General features: G+C 36.6%; 1 protein-coding gene across 2 annotated transcripts in view; it reads left to right on the top strand.

Moving 5' to 3' along the window:
- The window catches only part of LOC150089255 (dynein intermediate chain 2, ciliary), a 317,847-nt gene that overhangs the window by 32,756 nt on the left and 262,223 nt on the right, over positions 1–22,868 (top strand). For both annotated transcript variants that reach the window (XM_090388583.1, XM_090388589.1), the window contains one exon: positions 3,447–3,503. In XM_090388583.1, coding sequence (XP_090244709.1) covers positions 3,447–3,503 — 57 coding nt within the window. The remainder of the gene's footprint in view (positions 1–3,446; positions 3,504–22,868) is intronic.

Genomic DNA, 22,868 nt, shown 5'->3' with positions numbered 1-22,868 from the left:
AGACGCTTTCAAATTCAACCCTAATTCACGGCTTTTTTTTTCAACAATGACCTGTGCTTGTTAAGTAATTCCGCCGGTCTCCTACTCTTAATATTATTAGTGCCAACGTGTACAACAATATCACATTTTGTGCCCTTAAAAATGGATGATATCTGCTCTACAACGTCATCAACTTTTGCTCCTGGCAGACATACCCTGGTCCTGTTCCACCTATCCTTTTTACACACTATGTTCCCCGTTTCCCTGACAATAGAGTCACCGACAACTACTAGTTCCTGTGGGATCAGCACATTCTGTCTTGGGGGTTGCCACTGTGTTGCGTGATGACCATTTGATGGGCCCTCACTTTCTTTGATGTTTTCTGACATTTGTTCTATTCTCTTTTTATAACGGGTTCAAATACTTTCTTTATCTAATAGAGTAACTTTGAAAGTTCTAATCAAATTTGATTCATTTTTCTGATTTGATTTTTTCCATCTTGTGGCATCCTTAGCTTTCCTATTAGCAATTGGTTTAGTCTCAGTTGCCCTAATCTCAGAACACTAATGGTCACTTGCCCCGATGATAACTTGCTTTAGTTGCACATGCCCTATTGAATGATTTCCATAATGGTGAAAAAGGTCAGGTTACCCACTCTTGAATCCTGTGGGAGCTTGAACCCCTTCCCAAAGTGGAGGGGATAACCTGACCTGTTTTCTTTAGAATCATAGGGTAGACTAGTAGATAAATTGTTTTTATGTAATATTTGTTTTTATATTGTAGAATGTTTTTATGTTATTTGTGATATTGGAAATATTTCATGTTATTTTTTATTAGCAATATTAAAATTTTATCATGAGAAAAATGTATCCATTATATGTCCCTATTTGTAAAAAAAAGAATAAAAAAATGGCGAGTGTGCCCGGCATACACGGTACATGGATTTATGTGAAGGATGCTTCACAAAGGATTCTTGTGAAAGATGCTTCACGTTCCTTTTAGGTATTTTGATTTGTATGTATTGATTACAAAATAAAAGAGCTTTTGTATTGTAAATATTTTATTGATCATTCACAAATTTCCATAATTTCTGGAAGTCAGGACACAATGGATTATGATAATTAAAGTAAGAGATGTATACTTGTGACTGCAATGTATCTAAATGTCTTTGGAAAACAGCAACGATCGAGGTACCTGATCATGTAGTTGAAACGACATAGGGAACTGTTTGGGGCACCTAACAATGAAATGTAATGAAAATGCAAGATGAAAAAAGAAATTGTTGACAAATATTTGTATTGTTGCAATCATACTTACCGCAGTAGTAACTGCAGGAAGTATGATTGTGATGTCATACTTCCTATTAAAAAATTCTAAAAAGTTAGAACTCGAGATATTGTACCAGTCACATAACATAAAATGCGTCACGTGCTCTAATCACACTACTAGTGAGTGTTTGGCACAGACTAGTGGTGTGAGCGTGGGAAGCACTTCTGGCAGATGTCATGGGTGACGTCACTTCCATGACCAAACAGATTTACCTGGTAGGTACTCCAAGGATGTTTCACATCAAAAAGTCCTCAAAACTGCAAGCCCATTATTAAAATATTCACAGCTCATCACTGGTCGTAGCCTTGACCATGGCACAGATTTATATCTAGTCCATCCTTTTCTAAATTATTCAAAATGTCTTTTGTGATTTCGGCAGCGGTATTTCCAACAATAGGGAAGAAGGAGTCAAAAAATGACTCCTTCACTTCAGCCTTGTCACCTACAATGGGAACATATCTAATTACTTCACACATTTGGTCAGTGTGGCATATGTCTGGTGTACTTCTCAAATAGAATACCAAGATATTCAGATATTTATATTATCGGCTACTATTTTTATCTCTCACATAATTTCCTATTTGAAGGTTCTTTCCTATCAGATGAACATTCAATTCTTAAAATATGCTCTTTCAAATGGGGTCATAATTTGATATCCTCTACCATTTCTCTAAAATTTCCCTTATTTGTAGAAAATATGGATTCATCATGTCCATGAAAAGCAAGATTCTGACAAGCCAGAAATTAGATTACATCTAAAAGCTGATGTAAAACATTTCTCCATTTCTTTCTTTCTTTCTTTATCCAGTACTGTATAATGAATGTGGGCAATAGTTTGTTGAAACTTCAACCGTTAAGGTTTTCCACTTCTCCAAGTCCAAGAGAGATGCTGTTCACTGTTTTCAGTCAGAAACCTTTGGGTTTAATTTCCACCAAGTTTTAAATCCTATAATAAAGTTGGATGTTTCAATTTCTTTATTCTCCAAAGAAAATAGTTTGCAGCAAAAACAAAATAAATTTCCTGATGATGGCGAATAAACCATCCATGTTCTTAAAATATTTTTTTCTCTGTTTGGCAATGTCTTATAAAATCAGGAAGTTGTTAGTTGTCAACATTTCCCTTTAATTTTTTCTCTTGCTCTTTCAACAGTGTCAGAAGGTCCATCCTTATTTTGAAAATATTCATTGCCTTTTTTAATAAAATTAATTCTCAGGTTATCTGGTACTGGGATAGGCCAAAAAACAAATTTAGAATATTTAAAAAATATGTTTACTTCCTCTTCCTTTTCAGAATCTTCTCTCTGCTAAAAGTATTTTCACTAGATTCTTCTCCACTAGTGGATGAATAAGTATCTTCTAGATTCTTCTCCACTAGTGGATGCATAAGCATCTTCTAGATTCTTTCTCTGTTAGATCCTCTTGAGAAGATGACTCTTGTACTTATTCTTTTGATTTATCATGCTGAATATCTATTGCACTAGATTTTGAAGGTGTAACATACTTCCTACTTCAACAGTGATCCAGACATTGCTTGATTAACTTCTCTTGCTTTCTTTGCTTTTCTCTGTTGAAATCTGCTGGGTCGATTTCACTTCATTTTGTACTTATATGTAGGGACCTATATAAAGAAGTTCATTAAAAAATGGAAAATATATGTAAAACATAAAATAATTAGAAATCAAAATTAAAAATGAGTTTTAGGAAACACAAAGGCTCGCCTGTATACTTCACATAAATCCACTCACCAAAAATGTGGTTAGACTAAATGCGTTTGTAAAGGCCTAATATTGTTTTGATCCCCAGTTTTATGTGCCCTAATAACATACCAGAAATTTAAACACAAGTATTAAAGGTGCAGTCAGCTAATATAAAAATCAAAGTATCTCATCTTTAATTAAATTGTGTCAAATAGAACTGTTCAACTAACAACAGTAAATTTAAGGCCATCTTTTTGGCTGGCACCCGAGGTAGACTGCCCTCCCCCTTGCCACCACTGTAACCCACGTAACCCTGTAGCAGAAAATTGGTTCTTGCATATGTTTTATTATTCTGAATAAATGCTTGCTCTCACTTGCATTCATATCTCTTACACTTATCAGGTGTATATTTATTTATTAAGTCTGATTGTTTTCTTACAGGGAGGTAAAAGACAGCCTGCCGGTCAAGAACCTAAAGTTGCATCAGATGCTTCTAAGGTATATTAATAGTATGGCTGTTTCATAGCAATGCAATAATAAAGATGCATAGGTTTTTTTTGTGATATGCTTTCATTGAATTTCCTATTAATCTTATTTACTTTAAATTCTAGTTTTTCATTGAAAATATTAATAGTAGAAAGGCATTTATTGTTTGAAGTGGGTTACTGCAGAAGACATGAGTGTTAAGGAATACTACTGGCTTGCCAAAAAAGCAATTTTTTTAAATTGTCAATAATTTTATTATCTTTATTATTCTTGTGGTAACATTTTACAGAAATACATGTAACTTCATCAGGTATGTATATATGTAACTTTTTGTCTACACTATGGCTTCCTCATCTTTGGTTTTTAAAATAAATTTTGGAAACTGCACATATGTTAATTTTCTTCTCCTATACATTTAAGAGATTGTATAATATTTAAGAAATTGAATGATTGCCTATGATAGAAGAAAATTTGCTTCCCATGTAAATCAGGAATAAATATGTAGAACTTAATCATCTATTTCAACTTTATTTTGCTAATACTAAACCATATTTTTAGGATTATATATAAGGTCATTATTGTTCAGACAAAAATGGTATGTATAATGCACTTTTCACAGATTGACAGTTAGGGGTTTTACAGTGATAGGAGATCTGCAAAGTATTTAGGGAGAAATCTGGAATGAAAGATATTACACAGTACTTCATTTGTATATAAAGGTCAGGATGTGTTCATGATGTTTCTTACAAATTAAAATGGATAATATAGTTCTGGGATCATGTCAATTCATTGCAAGGAAATTCGTTGTACGACAGTTTTGTGCATAACAGTTCGGTATAGAAGATTGAAGATAATTTGGTGAATGATATTTCACTGTACGTGACAACTTGGTAAAAGACAGTTGGTGACTATGACAATTCAGTGAGTACGATGATTTGGTGAATTCTTTGGGTGAATTTGGTGTAGCAGAGCAAGATAGAAAATGCAAACTTTTAACGTGCTGTGTTGTAAATGGTGAATTTAGTAATCATGATACAGTTCTCGATATTTTATATTTTTGATGGAGTGTACTATACATCTTCATTTTTTTAATGTACATTTTACTTTTGTTTTTTTTTTAGGACAACCTTTTAAAAGAGTGCCATGGATAGGTTAAAAATTTAGATGCAAAAGAAACTTGTTTGCACTTTACTTCTCTAAGTTGAATTTTTTTTAGGAAAAACATGGGTGGAGTTGGTCAAGAAACCAAAAGCAAAGATCATTAATGGATGCTGGCTGCATAATGTGCAAATACTGATGTTTGGTTTGCAATCCATGCTAAAGTTTTTAGTGTGGATGGGCTAAAGGTAGGTGGGTAAGTTTCCCTGGAGATTGTGTAGGGATTGGAATTTGAGTCCAAGTCCCCTACATGGAAAAGCACTCTGGCCCAGTGAGGCATTTTTGCCTGTGGCAGTTCTCGACATTCCTGACTAAAGGATGATATGATGGTCTGTTCCTTTAACCTTGTTTCCGCACCTATAATTTTCTTATAGCTTCCCATCCCTCAACTAATTCATGCTCCTGGAAAAACAGGATTCAGTTGAACAGGTGTGTTAAAAAAAATTAATAAATAATCTTATCTGGATTAAAGGTGTTACAATATGGATGGAGTTATGCTGAAATAGGCACATACTCACTTTCTAACTTGCCTATGGGAAGGATGCATGAATCTGTTTTACAAAATCAATGGATAAAAAATATATTATTATCTTTTTTTCTAAATTTTTGCATTCCTCCTTTCTAAGTTGCCAAAATTTCTCGTTTTCTAAACCTTTTACTTCATCGATTTTGTTAATTTCTGATCTCTGTGTAATACACTAAATTGTTGTGCATGCAACAAATTGTATTCATTGAATTGTCATAGCCACCAATTGTCTTTCGCCAAATTGTCTCATACACTGAACTGTCACGCACCAAATTGTTCTATACAATGAATTATCATGCACCGAACTGTCATACATTGTCTTGAACAAATTGACATGGATCCTAAAATTCTTGTGTCCAACTTTTAGAGGTTGCAAATATTATCTCATTAGCAATTATTACAAGGCCCTGGTTGTTATTTATTATATTGATCAAGCAACTCTTTGTGCAATTTTAAAAGCCATTTTCTCAAAACTGGGGTCTTGTTCTTGTTTAGTTTTCAGAGTTTTTCTTTCTTTCACCATAAGCTAGTTTCAGAAAGGAAAACTGGCTTTCTTTCTTTTTTTTTTTTTTTCTTTATTACTAACTGATTAACTTCATATTGCTTGGTCATTCTAGCAGCACTGCTCCTGCCTCTTTGTGGTGCGGTTGGAAATTTAAGAAAAGAAATCTGCTCTTCCAGGGCTAAAATGAGCAGCTATGGACTTCAACACTTTTCCTCCACTAGAGTCCCTGAGCTCACGTTGCCCAAACAGACATGATCATGGCAGCCAAAGAGAATGAGAAAGGCTATTATCTAGCTGTTTTTCCTCCTTTCTTAAAATATAATACATTGTCTGATAAATCAGCTTGTGTGTTGTCCCCATTCCTAATTCAAAAATACTTGGAAAATGTTGCTGAAGCTGCTAAATTGGTAAAAAGATTACAGTGAGGAAACTTACCTGTGGAACTCACAAGATCAATCCATTCAAAGTCTTTGCTAAATCTGACTGCCTTCTGAGAAATTTCTGTAGAATGCATCCCACATTCTACTTCTTTAAATACTTCTAAAAGAATCATAGTGGAATTGGATCTGATTGATATAACTGGAGACAAAATAGTTCGGAATTAAAAGATCCAAAAGTTATTCATGCAAAATGAATCTTGAAAGGATGGAAATCTCAGATGATCTGAAAGGATGGAAATCTCATCCCAGCTCATAACATCATATCTTCAGCACCCCAATTTGCTTAATTCTGTGAAAGCTGATTTTTTTAATTGTTCCATTTCTCTGTTGTCCATTTTTCCAAATTTTTCCAAACTTGTAGTCCGGACACATTCACAGACATGTCGAGGTGACTCAGTTTGTCACTTTGGGCAAACTGACTCACCTTGACAAAAAAACAGACTGTACAACAAAATTTCTATGCAGTCATCCAGCCTACTCTAAAGCTTGTGAAACTGTAAACTTGGTTGTTGTTTATTAGTTGTTGCCACATCCGCTTCTGTGGGCATAATGCACCTCTCTTGGTTTTGCTTTCCTAGTCTAGGAAACTTGATACAAAAATACAGAAATATAAAGTTGAACATAAAGTGATGTATCAAGATGGAATTCAGATAATACCAAAGAATAAATACGCTGTTACCACACAAAAATGTCAATTGGTAGTAATCTAAACAGATGCTTCAGTCATACTGAATGTATCTTTAACTGACTGGGCTTAACTCTCAAGTTAGGCCTAAAGTTACAGTGGTACAAGAACAAAAATAATTTGACCAAGCTAATAATACCCTGGTTTTGTACTGCTCAGTATATAATTTACTCCTCAAAATGTGTCTAAACCCAAAGAATCAGAATTATTGGGAAGAAACTGCAAAATACATTATACATGGACACAGATGACATAAGTAACCAGGAAGAACCTCCTCCACAGATTGATGCAGAGAAAGACATGAATACTGTATACCCCATCTTTCTCAAAAAAGAAAAAGCAAAAAAAAAAAAAAAAAAAAATGACAGTCATAAGCAAACTGCCTCTAAAATACAAACAGACAATCGTTCCTCCTTTAAAACCCAATAATGCAATATATCTTGCACTGGAATTGTAGAGGTCTGTGATTCAGCAAAGACAAATTATATGACCTTATTACGTGTTATGAACCTATGAGCATTTTATTCTACGAAATGAACTTGACACTGCAAGTATCTGCCCTAATTAAAAACTTTACATGTCACAGGCAGGATGGGAACATTGCATTGGGCAGTATTTCCATCTAGCCATTCCCCTTGCAGATGTCATTGTAAGTAGTAGCCATTATAATTGCAATAGGAATTTCAGTAAGCCTTCTCTCAAATCTGAAGTATATTTTTAAAGAACTCGATGCATTTATATTACAATTACCAAGTTGTTTCTAGGAGATTTTAATGGGAATCCTCCTTTATCAGTTTCTTCTCACATGGATAATAGAGGACAGATAATTGAATCTTTATTAGATAAGCACAACCCTATGTTATGGAATAGATAGGATGCTTGCTTTCTTGCATCATATGCCTCTACTAATGCTGATACCATTTTCCATACCTATATGTATTTTTCCACAGGAACCACTTTGCCATAGATCTTTCCATCTGTTTCCCCACTCTATATCTAGTTGTAAATTGGTCTATACTTAATGATCTATATGAAGAATCTGCATATACAAGAACTTTTAGGTGGCAGTGATCAGAGTGTATTTATGTGGGATTTACTTAGAGATGTAACTACCAACAAGGGTATAGGGAAAGGTTTTTTTATTTTGTAAAGGTGACTACAGTGATCTCAGACCATTTTTAAATTCTGTGCAGCGAGACCAACTGATTTTTTTTTTTTTTTTTTAATGAAAACCCCAAACACGAGAGGTATTAGAACCTATTGTACTTAGTTTGTTTGTTATTTGGTTTTAGGAGCATTAGCGACTAAGGCCATATTGCTCTGGGGATATGCAGTGGTCATTCCCTGACCTTTCCGCATCCTCCGTATTTGGTGAGCACGGGCTCGAACCCGGGTCTAATCAAGAAGTGTGTGCTATGCACTGCTGCTCCTGCCCACCTGGCTACGGAGGTGCCGTTGTACTTAGTACGGTGCATGGGTTGGAGATTGAGAAGATGAAAGAAGATATTTGTTGACATTAGACTTGAACTTCTGCAGATTGTAATTTTCAGGAAATACATATGAAGGAAGGTTGTTCCAGAAAACGGAAGTTGAGTGAATAAACGAGGAAGAAGAAAAGTTGGTTCTGTGAGTTTGAAGTTGGAGAGTAAAAAGTGGGGCTGTGTCCCCAGATGTGGGAACAATATTCCATGGTAGAGTGGATTTGTGATCTGTACAGCGTGAACAGCTGTTTTGAAGAAAAGTAATGCAGAGAGCAAAAAAGAAAACCCAGTTTTTTAGATTCAGAGGTTGCATTATTTACAACATCTAGGCATGAACTTGCCTAGAAACAGGAGTGTCAGTGAAGATAAGCATAGGAGCAGATGAATCTTTTTACGAGATATAAGACAGGACTGAGTTTTAGAAGAATTGAAATCAACCAAGTTATCTTTGTTCCACTGTAGAATTACCTGGAGATTCAGCCTTTAAGGAATTGGTAGTGGATATTCGAGAAGTTGAAGCTGTTTTTTGCAGGGCAAGGTTTCTCAAACTGGAAGGTGGAATACAATGTGCTATCATTAGCAAAACTATGCATAGGATTGCCAGTCAATGGAAGAAGTCATTAATATACAAGAAGAATAAGAAAAGAGTGGGAGAAAGAACTGAACCTTGGGGAACGCCAGCATTAGTGGAGAAGTTAGAAGACAGAGAGCCATCTACTCACATGCAGTGAACGGTGTGAGAGAAATCTGGATGCCCAATTACAAAAAACAGTTGGCAAACCATTGGATGGAAGCTTATTCAGAAGACCTTTATGCCAGACATGATCAAAGCCTTTGAAATGTCATGAGCAAATGCATGAGTTCACCAAACTTTTCCATTGAGTTTGCCCTTAGATGGGTAACACAAGCCAGAATATCACCAGTGATTTGACACTGACAGAATATGTACTGGCGATCGTTGATCAGATGGAAGGTTTCTAGATAGTTTGAGATACAAGTTGATATGCAACCAAGTTACAAAGGAGGTTAGGCAGGCAGATTATGAGAAATCCTTGGCAAGGGATGCAAAGAAAAACAGCAAAGAGTTCTTTACTTATGTAAACTCTAGAAGGAAGGGGATGAATCAGATTGGTCCACTTGATATTGATGGGTCAACTGTTGATGATCCTGCTCAGGTAGCTAACAAACTAAATGAATATTTTGCATTGACATTCACACATGAGGAGTTATTCAGCAAGGGGAATGCCAGAGGTGTATTCAACTCTAGCAGTAAGCTACAGAATCTTGAAATAACTGGGAGTAAAGTGGAGGAGAAACTGTTGAAGATAAACACAAGAAAGGCACCCGGGGTGGATGGGATCTATCCAGTTATATTAAAGGAGGCAGCAAAGGAAGTAAGCAAACCCTTAGCTATAATTATGAGAGCTTCCTTGGACTCAGGGGAGGTACCCATAGACTGGAAATGTGCACATGTGACCCCAATTCACAAAGGAGGATCAAAGGCTGACACAAGTAATTATAGACCTGTGAGCTTAACTTCTGTTCGAGGAAAATTAATGGAGGCACTGGTTAAAGAAACACTGCTGGATCATTTAGACAAGACTTCAGTTATAGCTCAGACACAGCATGGTTTTGTTAAGGGGAAGTCTTGCCTAACCAACTTGATTGGATACTATGATGCAGTCACAAAAGAACTGGATGCAGGGAATAACTTTGATATTATATACTTGGATCTTAGAAAGGCTTTTGATACTGTTGCACCTGGAAGACTGCTACACAAATTGGAGCAGTGTGACATTGGAGGCAAATTGCTGCTATGGATAAAGGGGTGGTTGAGGGGGAGAAGACAGAGAGTGGTAATCAATGGACTCTGCTCATCGTGGACTAATGTTATTAGTGGAGTCCCTCAGGGCTCAGTGTTGGGTCCATTATTGTTTTCTGTATTTATAAATGATATTGATGATGATATATCAAGCTTAATGTCCAAGTTTGCAGATGATACAAAGGTTGGCAGGGTTGTCAAGGACACTACTGACACTATGCTGCTGCAACAGGATCTGGAAAGGTTGAGCAGATGGGCTGAGAGGTGGCAAATGAAGTTTAACATTGACAAATGTAAAGTACTACACATGGGAAACAGCAACCCCAGAGCAATGTATCAACTCTGTGGTACTACACTGACAGTGGTAGAGAATGAAAGGGACTTGGGAGTGGTTGTGCAGGCAGATATGAAGTTCTCTGAGCAGTGCAGACGGGCTGCAAGAGTAGCTCATGGAGTATTGTCAATGATATACAGGAATTTTTCCAGCAGGGATAAGGAGGTGATTATTCCATTGTATAAGGCAGTGGTCAGGCCACACCTAGAGTACTGTATACAGGTCTGGAGGCCTCATTTCAAGAAGGATGTAGAGCTGCTGGAACGAGTACAGAGAAGGGCAACAAGATTAGTGAATGGAACAAAGGGGTGCTCTTACGAAGAAAGGCTTAAGTTTTGCAAATTACAGTGTCTGGAGACTAGGCACCAGCGAGGTGATCTGATAGAGGTGTATAAAGCCTTGAATGGTTTAAGCATGCTCAATGCTGATAGGATTCTTCCTCTAGCTCAGGAAAATCACCTGAGAGGGCATAAATTCAAATTGAGGAAAGACAGATGTAGGATAGACGTGTGGAAATTTGCCTTTAGCTAGCAGGTGGTTGGTTGGTGGAACAGACTTCCATCCCTTGTGGTGGAGGTTGATAGCCTAAATAAGTTTAAAGCTCAGCTGGACAGGTATTTTGAACGAACAGAGGGGTGAAGTGGAAGTGGGTTTTTTTTTTTTTTTTTTGGCTGATGCTGCATAAGCTTGCTATCTTGCATCAAATGCCTCTACTAATGCTAATGCTAAGTTAGAAGACAGAGAGCCATCTACTCACATGCAGTGAACGGTGTGAGAGAAAACTGGATGCCCAATTACAAAAAACAGTTGGCAAACCATTGGATGGGAGCTTATTCAGAAGACCTTTATGCCAGACATGATCAAAGCCTTTGAAATGTCATGAGCAAATGCATGAGTTTCACCAAACTTTTCCATTGAGTTTGCCCTTAGATGGGTAACACAAGCCAGAATATCACCAGTGATTTGACACTGACAGAATATGTACTGGCGATCGTTGATCAGATGGAAGGTTTCTAGATAGTTTGAGTAGGCAGTTAATAGATTTCTCCATTACTTTAAAAAAGAGTTAGATAGTATGAATCAGAGCTGTAATACTCAATTAAATTTAAAAAAAAGAGTAGAAGTGATTTTAACACATTAGCATTAGTAGAGGCATGTGATGCAAGAAAGCAAGCTTATACAGCAATATGCAAAAAAAAAAAAATAAAATAATTCCCATTTCACTCATCCATTTGCTCCAAACGTTTGTCCAGTTCTTCCTTGAATTTATTTAAACTATCAACCTCCACAACAGTAGATAGAAGTTTGTTCCAGCTATCAACTACCTGCTGGCTAAAAACACATCTCTTCTACAACTGTCTTTCCTCAATTTGAATTTATGCCTCCTCAGGTTTGTAATTTGAGCAAGAGGAAGTATCCCATCAGCACCGAGCCTGCTAAAACCATTCAAGGTTTTATGAGGCCTCCAGACCTGTATGCAGTATTGAAGGTGTGGCCTGATTATCGTGATGTCAATTGTATTGTCAACCTTATACAAGGGAATAATCACCTCCTTAACCATGCTAGAAAAATTCCTGTATATCATTGACAATACCCCATGAACTGCTCTGGCAACCTGTCTGTACTGCTGAGAAAACTTCATATTTGAATGCACCATCACCCCCAAGGTTTTTTCATTCTTCATTAACCCGAGTTTAGTATCACACAGTTGGTACATTTCTCTGGGGTTACTGCTACCCATGAAAAATGCAAAGTTAAACTTCAGTTGCTACTTCTCAGCCCATCTGCCCAACTTTTTTAGATCCTGTTGCAGTGGCATACTGTCATTAATGTCATTAACAACCCTGCCAACCTTTGTATCATCTGCAAACTTGGACATTAAGCCTGATATATCTTCATTAAAATCATTGATAAATATACAAAGCAACAATGTGCCCAGAACTGAACCCTAGGGGACTCCACTAATAACTTTAGTCCACAAAGAGCAGTATCCATTGATTACCACTCTCTGTCCTGTCCCATTCAACCAATCCATTTATCCATTGTAACTTGCCATTAAAGCTATACTGCTCCAATTTGTACAGCAGTCTTCCATGTGCAACAGTATCAAAAGCTTTCCCTCAATACGATGTATACGATATCAAAATTATTTTTTACATTCAATTCCTTTGTGACCACATCATAGTATCAAATCAGATTGGTCAGACAAGACTTCCCCTTAACAACCCCATGATGTGTCTGAATTATTACTTGTCCTAATGATCCTGCAATGCTTCTTTAACCAGTTATTCCATTATTTTTCCTGGAACAGAAGTTAAACTAACAGGTCTGTAATTATTTTTGCCACCCTTCGATCCCCCCTTTGTGAATTCGAGATAGATTTGCTCATCCCCAGTCCTAGGGAACCTCCCTGAGTCCAAGGATGTTCTCACAATTATGACTAAGGGTTTGCTTGCTTACTTTGCCACATCCTTCAATATCATCATTCTATTCTTCCGTTTGGTATGGGTTGAGTCTCTATTTAGATATTGATTTTCCTTAGACATCTCATTTCAAATGCCATTATTTTTTGCCATGTTTGCCCATCCAATGTTCAGTCTGTGATTAATTTGGTCAATATTACTTGGTTTTCCAGTTATTAGTGAGCCCAGGTATACAAATTTTTGTACTTGTTCTCTCTGTTGATTTTCAATGTTTATGTTTGTGTCTTCTATGTTTTTTCTGATTTGCATTACTTTAGTTTTATTTATATTAATATTAATTCCATAATTGTTGTTTGTTTTATTGATGTTTGTTAATATTTCTTTTAGTTGTTCTTTGGTGTCTGTTAAAATCACAATAAAATCTGATCTGCATATTTTATGTGGTTTATATTTTTTCTATTTATTATTGTGCCTCTTTTTTCTTTAATTGATTTTCATTAGTTCTTCTAGGTAGATATTAAATAGATATGGGGATAAAGGGCATCCCTACATGACTCCTTTCTCTGTTTCAAATTTCTCTGTTTTAAGGTTGTTGAATTTTACTACTGCTATTGTGTTTTTGTAGAAATTGTTTACAAACATGATTATTTCTTGATCAAGTGGAATTTTTTGTAGTTGCTTCATTAAATTTTCTGTTTACAGAGTCAAATGCCTGCTTGAAATCGATGAAGCACAGATAAAGAGGTTTCTTCTGATTCCAGTATTTTTCTGCAATAATGTTTATTGTTGATCTGTCTTTTCTAAATCCTGCTTGTTCTTCCCCTATTGTGTTTTCATATATTTTAAGTATCCTATTTTGTAAGATCCTTATAAATATTTTATATATATGGTTTAAAATGGTTAATAGGTCTATAATTCTGGCAATTTTCTTTATCTCTTTTTTTGTGAACAGGAGCAGCAGTGTGTAGCACACGCTTCATGATTAGGCCGGGGTTCGAGCCCGTGACCACCAAATACGGAGGATGCGGAAAGGTCAAGGAATGACCACTGCATATCCCCGGAGCAATATGGCCTTAGTTGCTAATGCTCCTAAAAACCAAATAACAAACAAACAAACCTTTTTTGTGTATAGGTACTATTATTCCACTTTTCCAGTCTTCTGGTATATGACCTGTGAATAAAATTAGATTAAAGAATTGTGCAAGATGTTTTAACATTGCATGGCCTCTGAATTTCCATAGTTCTGCTTGGATACCATCATTTTTCGGGTATCTTGTTATTCTTCATTTGGCTAATTGCTTTCTAAACTTTTCTTTTGTTGTCGATGGTGTTTTATTTCTTTTATTATCTAAGGTAAGAGCATTTTTTCTTTCCCCTTTGAACAGGGTTTGGTAATATTCTTTCCATATTTTTTTTTATTTCTTACATGTTTCCTTTTTTATATTGTTTTCATTTTTCATCGTCAGTGTTTTCGGGATGTATATTTTAGAGAGTTCTTTTATAACCTGGTAAGTTGTTTTAGAGTAATGGCATTTATTTGCCTCTTTGCACAGCTTTTCTTTATCTTCCAAACATTTCCTTTTAGCAGCTTTATATAGATTGTCTATTTTGTTTTTTAGGATTTTATATTTCTCTCTTTTTTTCTTGACTATTTTCTTTGTTTAGGAGGTTTTTCATATGTCTTTTTTCCATCCATACATCTAAAATTTCTGCTGTAATCCAAGGATTATTTGGTTTTGGTTTAGTTCCAAAGGTTTCTAAAACTGCAGCTTTAGTCATCTGTTTTGTTTTCTCCCATGTGTTCCCATGTATATCTTTTAATTTTTCTTGTAGTGTTTTCCCATAAATTTCCTTTATTTTGTCTTCTTCAAACCTTGATGTATTTAGCGTTGTTCTATTGCTCATTGGCTTCATATTTTTAAATTTCCATTTAATTTTTGCTGCTAGCAGTTCATGGTCATTGTCAAAATCTGTATTTCTAAGAGTTTTAACATTTTTAATGGATGATTTCCAGTTGTTTATTAAAATGTATTCGATGCAGTTTTTTGTATTTCCATCTGGTAATGTCCATGTATATCACCAGATGGAAGTTATTTATTTATATATTTATATCGAGATCTATGGTAGAAAAGTGAGTTGGCAATGAATAGTTTGTTTTCTTTGCAGAAATTCAAGAGTTCTTCTTGCTGATTTCGATCTCCTATCTCGAATTTTCCTTACATGTCACTGAAGTCTGTCAAAAAGCCTCCAACTTTTGCGTTAAAGTCTCCCATTATTATTAAAATATCTTTTCTGTTTGTGTTATCTATGGTTTCTTGTAGGTCTGAATAGAACAAAGCTGTCTCTGTGTCATCATGCAAGGAGTCTAGGGCTTATACCTGGATTATTTTTATGAAGGTTCCTTTTTCTTTGCCTTTTATTCTTAAACTTATTATTCTTGATCTGTGTGGGTGAATTTCTATTATTGAATTTAATAGATATTTCTTTATTATGAAAGCAACTCCTTTACTGTGTATGTTGTCTTTTCTCCCTGAGTAAAATATTCTTCCTTCGGTCATATCCAGTGTTCCTTCCTCTGTTCAATGTGCCTCTGACATTCCTACGATATACCATTTGATCTTTTTAGATTCTTCTTCTAGTTTTATTTTCCCGGGCTTGTAAAGTGATCTTATATTTAGTGTTGAGAGATATATTTGAGTTTCAGCTGACCACATAACTTTCTACACAGCTGTTCTCTGTGGTCTAAGAACAGCTGCATCGGTTACCCTGGATGCGGTAGCATGATTGTTTATCTGACAGTGACTGATATCCATAGGGTTTAGAAGGAAGGCAGATAATGCTGCCAACTTGCCATTCCTCTGCTGCAAAGTCCATAATTTAGATGGGACCAGTATCTTGGAAGAGTGACAGACTTCCACTGTGGCTGAAGATAGATCCTCCATCTTCGCCTGTAACCCAGGCAGGGACCCATCCCAGGTACTGTCAGCTGGAGCCAGCCAAGCCTGGGGGTTTTTTTACGAGTTATGCTTCCCCCTCATTTTTATGTTTAACTTCAATAATTTCTCTTCCACTTTGCTCTCAGTTATTACAAAATAATTTAGCCCCCTGTTACAGTTTAATAAGCTTCTGTCCTCCACTTCCATACAGAATTCCTCATGTGTGAATGTAGATGCAAAATACTCATTCAGTTTGTCAGCTATTTGAACAGAATCATCAACAGTTGAACCATCGATATCAAGTGGACAAATCTGATTCATCCCCCTTCCTTCTAGAGTTTATATAAGTAAAGAAGTCTGCTGTTTTTCTTTGCATCCTTTGCCAAAGATTTCTCATAATCTGCCTTTGTTTGCCTAATCTCCTTTGTGACTTGATTACAGACTAGCTTATATCTACAATCAGGTGATAACACCTGATTATGCATGTATTTTTCTTCTTCGCCATGAGCCTCATTAGTTTATCTGACATCCATTTGGGCCTAAACCTTGAACAGTATTTCTTAGTTGGTATGAAAAGGTATGGAATAGTAACTTAATTAAAATTAATTCCTTGAATGCTTCCGATTTAGAATTTGCTGTTGGTAATGTCATCAGTTGGTCTGACTGTATATAATTTAAAAACTGTCTGAGACCACTGTAGTCAACTTTATGAATGCAAAAACCCTTCCTTTTACCCCTGATTGCAGTTACATTTTAAGTAGATCCCACATTAGTAGTCTGTGATCACTGCCACCCGGTGGTTCCTTTGTCTGCAAATTCTTAATGCATGAGTAATCATAGCTGATAATCAGATCGAGTATTACTCCCTCTGGTTACCTCTCGAACATGCTGCTGTATAAAACAGTCATCCAGTAAATCCACGAGTCTTTCTAGTATTCCAGTGACTGACCAACCCATGAGTTCCAGTCAATATCTGGTCAGTTAAAATCGCCCATTATAAGATAATCTGATTTACTGGCCCACTCTATTTCTTTGTATAGCTGTTCGTTGTACTCATTAGAGTCATTAGGTCTATAACACACTCGTACTCTTTGCTTTCCCAGTGCTTATTTCTCACCACACTGACTCAATGCCAACTGTCCAGCAATGTCAACTGGATTGTACTGTCCACCAATGTCAGCTGGATGCACTGTCTTAGATTTTATGTGTTTCTTAACTAACAGCATAACCTCTCCTCCCTTCTATCCTGTTTATCCTTTCTGTACACATTGTACTCCTCAAATTCCAATTCTGCATTCCCTTATATCTGTGTGATACTACGTCTCTGATATCCCAACAGTATCTGCTTTTTATGTCTTGACCAGCACTTCAAATTCATCAAATTTATTTTCTATACTCCTAGCATTGGTGTACATGCAAGTTTACATGCACCTATTCTTACTCTTAGTTACCCTAACACAAAGGAGACCACTGAAGTGTTTAGTGCTTTCTACTGCCAAGATTGTGGAAGGTTTAAAGCAAGAGGAGAAGATTCTTTTCTTTTACTCAGGGAGAAAATACTTAAGAGCTGCATATGACTACATGGCACACAAGTTCCCATTTAAGAATGGTATTCTCATTAATGCTGGGGTAGAACAAAAAAAAATTTCATTTGTCACTGCCAACTGATGAAATGTGATTAAATTGATTAAATCATTTTCAAATAAAAATTTTTTTTTGTTTATATGACAATATTCCAGTCATTAAAGATAAAGAAATAGGTGAAGCAATGATGTTTTACATCATTCCTGTTAGTTTTAGTATGAGTACATACTAAATGCTATTAGGATGAAGAAGAAAGAATTTATGTTATGTACATTTATGTTATTTCTTGGTTGGGGAACTGACATGTGCACAGAGACGTTTGAAGTATAAAAAATTATCCCAAGTCATGCCTGGCATTTTAACAGTTTCTCATACCAGTGCTGAGTGTGAGAAAATAAATAATGCAGCCTGAGTTCAAATCTCTTTCTGGTGAAGGTTTGGACATGCTCCTGATAACCAGGTCTAGGTGGCAGGGCCATTGTTAGAGAATCATTATCATTTTGACTGCTTATTACTTTTGCTGCTTGCCCTGCACTCGATTTTTTTTTTTTGCAGTGTGTTTAACTCAACATTACTCAACATTTTTGAAAAGGGCAACATGTGCAACAGTATCTTTCTTGAATCAATCAAAATCAGCATAAAGTTGATATTTAGTAGAATATCCAAATAGAAATCCACAGACAGAAAAATGTTAGCTAAGATAATTTTTAAATGCATGTACTGATAAACAATTCTATGGCTGTATTTTAATATAAAATGTGTGTTTTGCCAGTGAAATTTAATTTCCAATGTAGTGTGAACTTAAAAAACCTGCTTTTTTTCAATAATTCTCCTAATTTGAAAGGAGAATTAGAAAAATAGGAGAATTTTTGAAAAAAATCTCTGGTTCTTTCCTGCTTCCAACAGCCTGCTCTCCAGCTTTTTGAAAGTTAAAAGTTGGCAGCTATGAATATATATTATATATTTTTCTTTATTTATTTATTTTTCATGTGTGGCTCTGAGTACATTTATATGCAGGGCTTTTTTTTAAGTTTAAGTTTAAAATATAAACTTCTGGAATGCTGAGGAAGTCTCTCTAGGAGGAGGGGGTATTGGGGTCCTTCATTGGGAAAATTTTTAGAAAATCATGGTACCAAATTTTCAAATTTAGTGGGTTTTTACAAAGTTTTAAACTAAATAGTTTTGAATGATTTTTTTTTTTTTTTTTTTCTGAGATCTCAAGAGAATCATTATCATTTTGGCTGCTTATTACTTTTGCTGCTTGCCCTGCACTCGATTTTTTTTTTTTGCAGTGTGTTTAATAAAGTCATATTTTCCTTTATTTGATACTTCAATTGCACTTACACAATAAAACAGTAGCATTCTTATTCCCCAGTAGTGCTTTTAAATAGTGACATCATAAGTGCTAATTTGATATTTCAAATTACAAAAGAATAGTAAATTGGAAAAAAACTAATTAATAAAACTAATTTAGTAGGTATTTATTTATTATTCAAAATGTTTTTATAAAGATTTCCACAGTAAAGGCATATTATCATATTTCTTATTACGATTTTTTTTAAACTGTTTATGTCTAAGGCTGTATGATGGTCCTGAATAAGCCATACTTTTATTAAGCATTTTAATTATTAATTAAGTATTGTATTTGGTGAATGCTTCAATAGATGAGGCACAAAGTCAAGCTGTGCATCTTTTTTTTTTTTTTTTTTTTTTTTATGTGAACCCCAAACACAAGAGGTATTAGAACCTATAGTACTTAGTACCGTGCTTGTGTTGGAAGTTGAGAAGACGAAAGAAGATATTTGTTGACATTGGACTTGAACTTCTGTAGATTGTAATTTTCAGGAAATACGTATGAAGGAAGGTTGTTCCAGAAAACGGCAGTTGACTGAATAAATGAGGAAGATGAAAAGTTGGTTCTGTGGGTTTGAAGTTGGACAGTAAATGGATGTTGGCTGGGCGGCACGTGTTCAGACTGTTTAGAATGAGAGAGCGGGAATTATAGAAGCCAATTCAGAAGAACAGTGCCCATGGAAGTATCTGTAGAACAGGCATGCAGCAGAAACAGTACGTCTATGAGAAAGCAAGTGGAGAGACTCTGTTACATATGAATCATTAATTAACCTAACTGCCCTCTTCTGAATGGAATCAAGAAGCCTGAGAGAGGTTTTGGGGCGTACCACCCGAGATGTGGGAACAATATTCCATGGCAGGGCGGATTTGCGATTTATACAGAGTGAGCAGCTGTTTGGAAGAAAAGTAACGCCGAGAGCGCAAGAGAAAACCAAGTTTTTTAGATGCAGAGGAAGCAATATTTGTAATGTGCTTGTGCCAAGAGAGATTAGAAGTCAGGGTTATCCCCAAAAGAGATATATCATTTTGCCTAGAAATCGGAGTGTCACTAAAGATAAGCATACGAGCAGAACAATCCTTTTTGCGAGATATAAGACAAGACTGAGTTTTTGAAGGGGTTGAAATCAACTAAGTTTTCTTTGCCCCACTGGAGAATTACCTGATCGGCATTTAAGGAATTGGTAGCAGATTTTCGAGAAGTTGAAGCTGATTGAGCAGGACAAGGTTTCTCAAAACGGAAAGTGGAATGCAATGTGCTATCATCGGCAAAAATATGGATAGGATTTCCAGTCAATGGAAGAAGGTCATTAATATACAAGAGGAAAAGAGTGGGGGGAAAGAACTGAACCTTGGGGGATACTGGCATTAGTGGAGAAGTTAGAAGACAGAGAGCCATCTACCATCATCCTCAGTGAGCGATCAGAAAGAAAACTGGATAACCAATTACTAAAAACAGTTGGCAAACCATAAGATGGAAGCTTGTTTAGAAGACCTTTATGCCAAACACGATCGAAAGCCTTTGAGATGTCAAGAGCAACTACTTGTGTTTCACTGATCCTTTCCATTGAATTAGTCCATAAATGGGTAACATAAGCCAGAATATCACCAGTGGATCGACACTGATGGAATCCATACGTGTGATTGTTGATCAGACGGAAGGTTTCTAGGTAGTTTAAGAGTTGGCGGTTAATTGATTTCTCCATTACTTTAGAAAGAGTAGAAGTAATTGCAATGGGACAATAATTGGATGGGAGGGATTTGTCACCCTTTTTAGGAACTGGCTGGATATGAGCAAACTTCCAAGCAGAAGGAAAGACACCTCTGGAATAAGAAAGTGAAAAAAGACTGCAAAGAATAGGAGTAAATTCAGGAGCACAGGTTTTGAGAACAAGTAGAGAAATACCATCAGGACCTGGAGCTTTCTTAGCATCAAGATTCATCAAAATCCTTCTGATATCCTTTTGACAGAAGACCACAGGAGGCATTAAATGGAGCGTGTTAGGAATGGTGGGAGGTTTTTTACCAAGATCATTAATACATGAGCTGGAAGAAAAATGGGATGCTATCAGGTCAGCTTTATCCTTGGCTGAAGTGACAACAGAACCATCTGGTTTGGACAGAGGTGGGAGCAGAGATGGGCAAAAGTTGCGGCCAATAGCTTTGGCAAGAGACCAGAATGCTCGGCTACCATTAGAGCAAGAAGCAAGTTTTATACTCTTTAGCCTGTTCAAACTCTAGTTTGGACTGATTAATATCTGCTTTACAATTGTTGCGAGCTTTGGTGTAGGCAGAAAATGAAACTGGAGAATTAGAAACAAGCCAATTACGATATGCAACATTCTTCTCTTGAACAGCCTTAGCACATTTATTGGAAAACCAAGGTTTAGATAAAGGATGAGATTTTAAAGTGGAGTGTGGGATAAAGGATTCCATTCCTGCAAGAATAATTTCACTGACACGATCTGAGCAAACGTTGACATCAGAAGTTTTGAAACAGTAATCCGACCAAGGAAAAGAAGAAAAGAAGTCTCGCAGGTCATCCCATTTTGCATTCTTGTAATGCCAAACAACACGAGGTTGGGAATAGCCATGAGATAAAGGTTCCATTGGAGAAGAGACAATCACCAAGTTGTGAACTGAAGTGCCTAAAGGACCTTTCACTTCAACCGTGTACTTAGAAGGGTTGTTTGTGAGAAAAAGATCAAGCGTATTTGGCTATATGATTAGGATTGTCCGGTATTCTTGTAGGTAAATGAACAATCTGTGCTAGGTCATTAGTAATTGCAAAAGCCTCAGCATCTCGACTTGCTGGGTCAGTGTGACTAGAAAACGGAAGCCAGCTGGAGTTGTGAACATTAAAATCTCCAAGGAAAATTAACTCACTGTTAGGAAAGTTGGACTGGAGAAAGTCAAGTTGCAAAGAGAGGAAGTCAAAGAGCTCCAAGTGATTAGTGGAGTTGGAAGAACGGTAGAGACAACAGATGAATTTGACACAATGAGGTAGAGAGATTTTGAGCCAGAGAAGATCAAAGAGAGGAGATTCCAAATTTCCAAGTCTCTGACAGGGAATATCAGAACGGACATATGCACAAGTACCACCTTTGAGGCGAAAGGAATCATACAGCGAATAATTTGGGCATCTGAGATGAGCAGTAGTTGATTCAACCGATAACTGAGATTCTGTCAGAAAAAGTACATGAGGTTTGGCAGACTGCAAGTGGAAATGGACATCGTTGAGACCACGTATATTTGTGAAATGAATTAGTAAGTGCTTGGGAGGTTTAGATCTTTTCGCAGATAAGCTTGCTCTATTAGTTTCACAATTCATGGTGTATTCAATAGTAAGAAAAAGTGGGTGGGACATGCTGTATGAAGTAATGAAATTTTTGGATATGGCGTACACATGGTAAGAATATACCCAGATCCTTGACATAACATGGCCTCGACAATGCTCCCCGCATACACACTACTCGGACTCCCTCCAGTCACTATCTGACAGAGTAGAGGTAGCAAGATTATACACTAGCTGATCCAGAGAGTTACCAATAGGTTCAGTCCAGTGTACTAACTAGCGGCAGGCCTGCGAACACCGTTTTAGAGCTGTACCCTCGAAATGTAAGGAATATTGGATCTTCCCACGATGTTCATCATAACCTCAAAAGTCATCAATCATACTGCATGATGGAAGAGATAGGGAAGGGTTGACTGGAACTTAGCTCTAGAGACTAAACATGGTTTCCACCACTTCAAGCCTCCAATAAGCAAAGTGGTGGTATTTCACCGGTTGATGAGAGTCATCTACCACCTAGTACTGCCTGGTAACATAGAGGGGCAGCGTTCCTCCATGTGGTGTGGGCGCCACACCACACCACACCTCGACCCCTGCTTACGTTGGTTCACACCTGGGTGGTTCACACCTGGGTGGTCACCCACCATGTATTTGTGCATGGAGGGTGACCACCTCCATGCACAAATACATGGATTGCTAACAGTCCCACCATCATGAAGGTGCAAGCAGAGGATTTGGCTGTCACAGACCATCCGGACTTCGCCGAAATTGGGTCCACTTGACTTGGGTGTCACCCGAATATCGGTTCCATCAGCGTTTTAGACTCCCAGGTAGCAAGTAC

The sequence above is a fragment of the Mastigoproctus giganteus genome, chromosome 2 (assembly GCF_048544385.1).
Source record: "Mastigoproctus giganteus isolate SK-2022 chromosome 2, ASM4854438v1, whole genome shotgun sequence".
In the NCBI taxonomy this organism is placed as follows: domain Eukaryota; kingdom Metazoa; phylum Arthropoda; class Arachnida; order Uropygi; family Thelyphonidae; genus Mastigoproctus; species Mastigoproctus giganteus.
The sequence above is the reverse complement of the archived record's forward strand: the minus strand, read 5'-3'. Positions and strand labels throughout refer to the sequence as shown.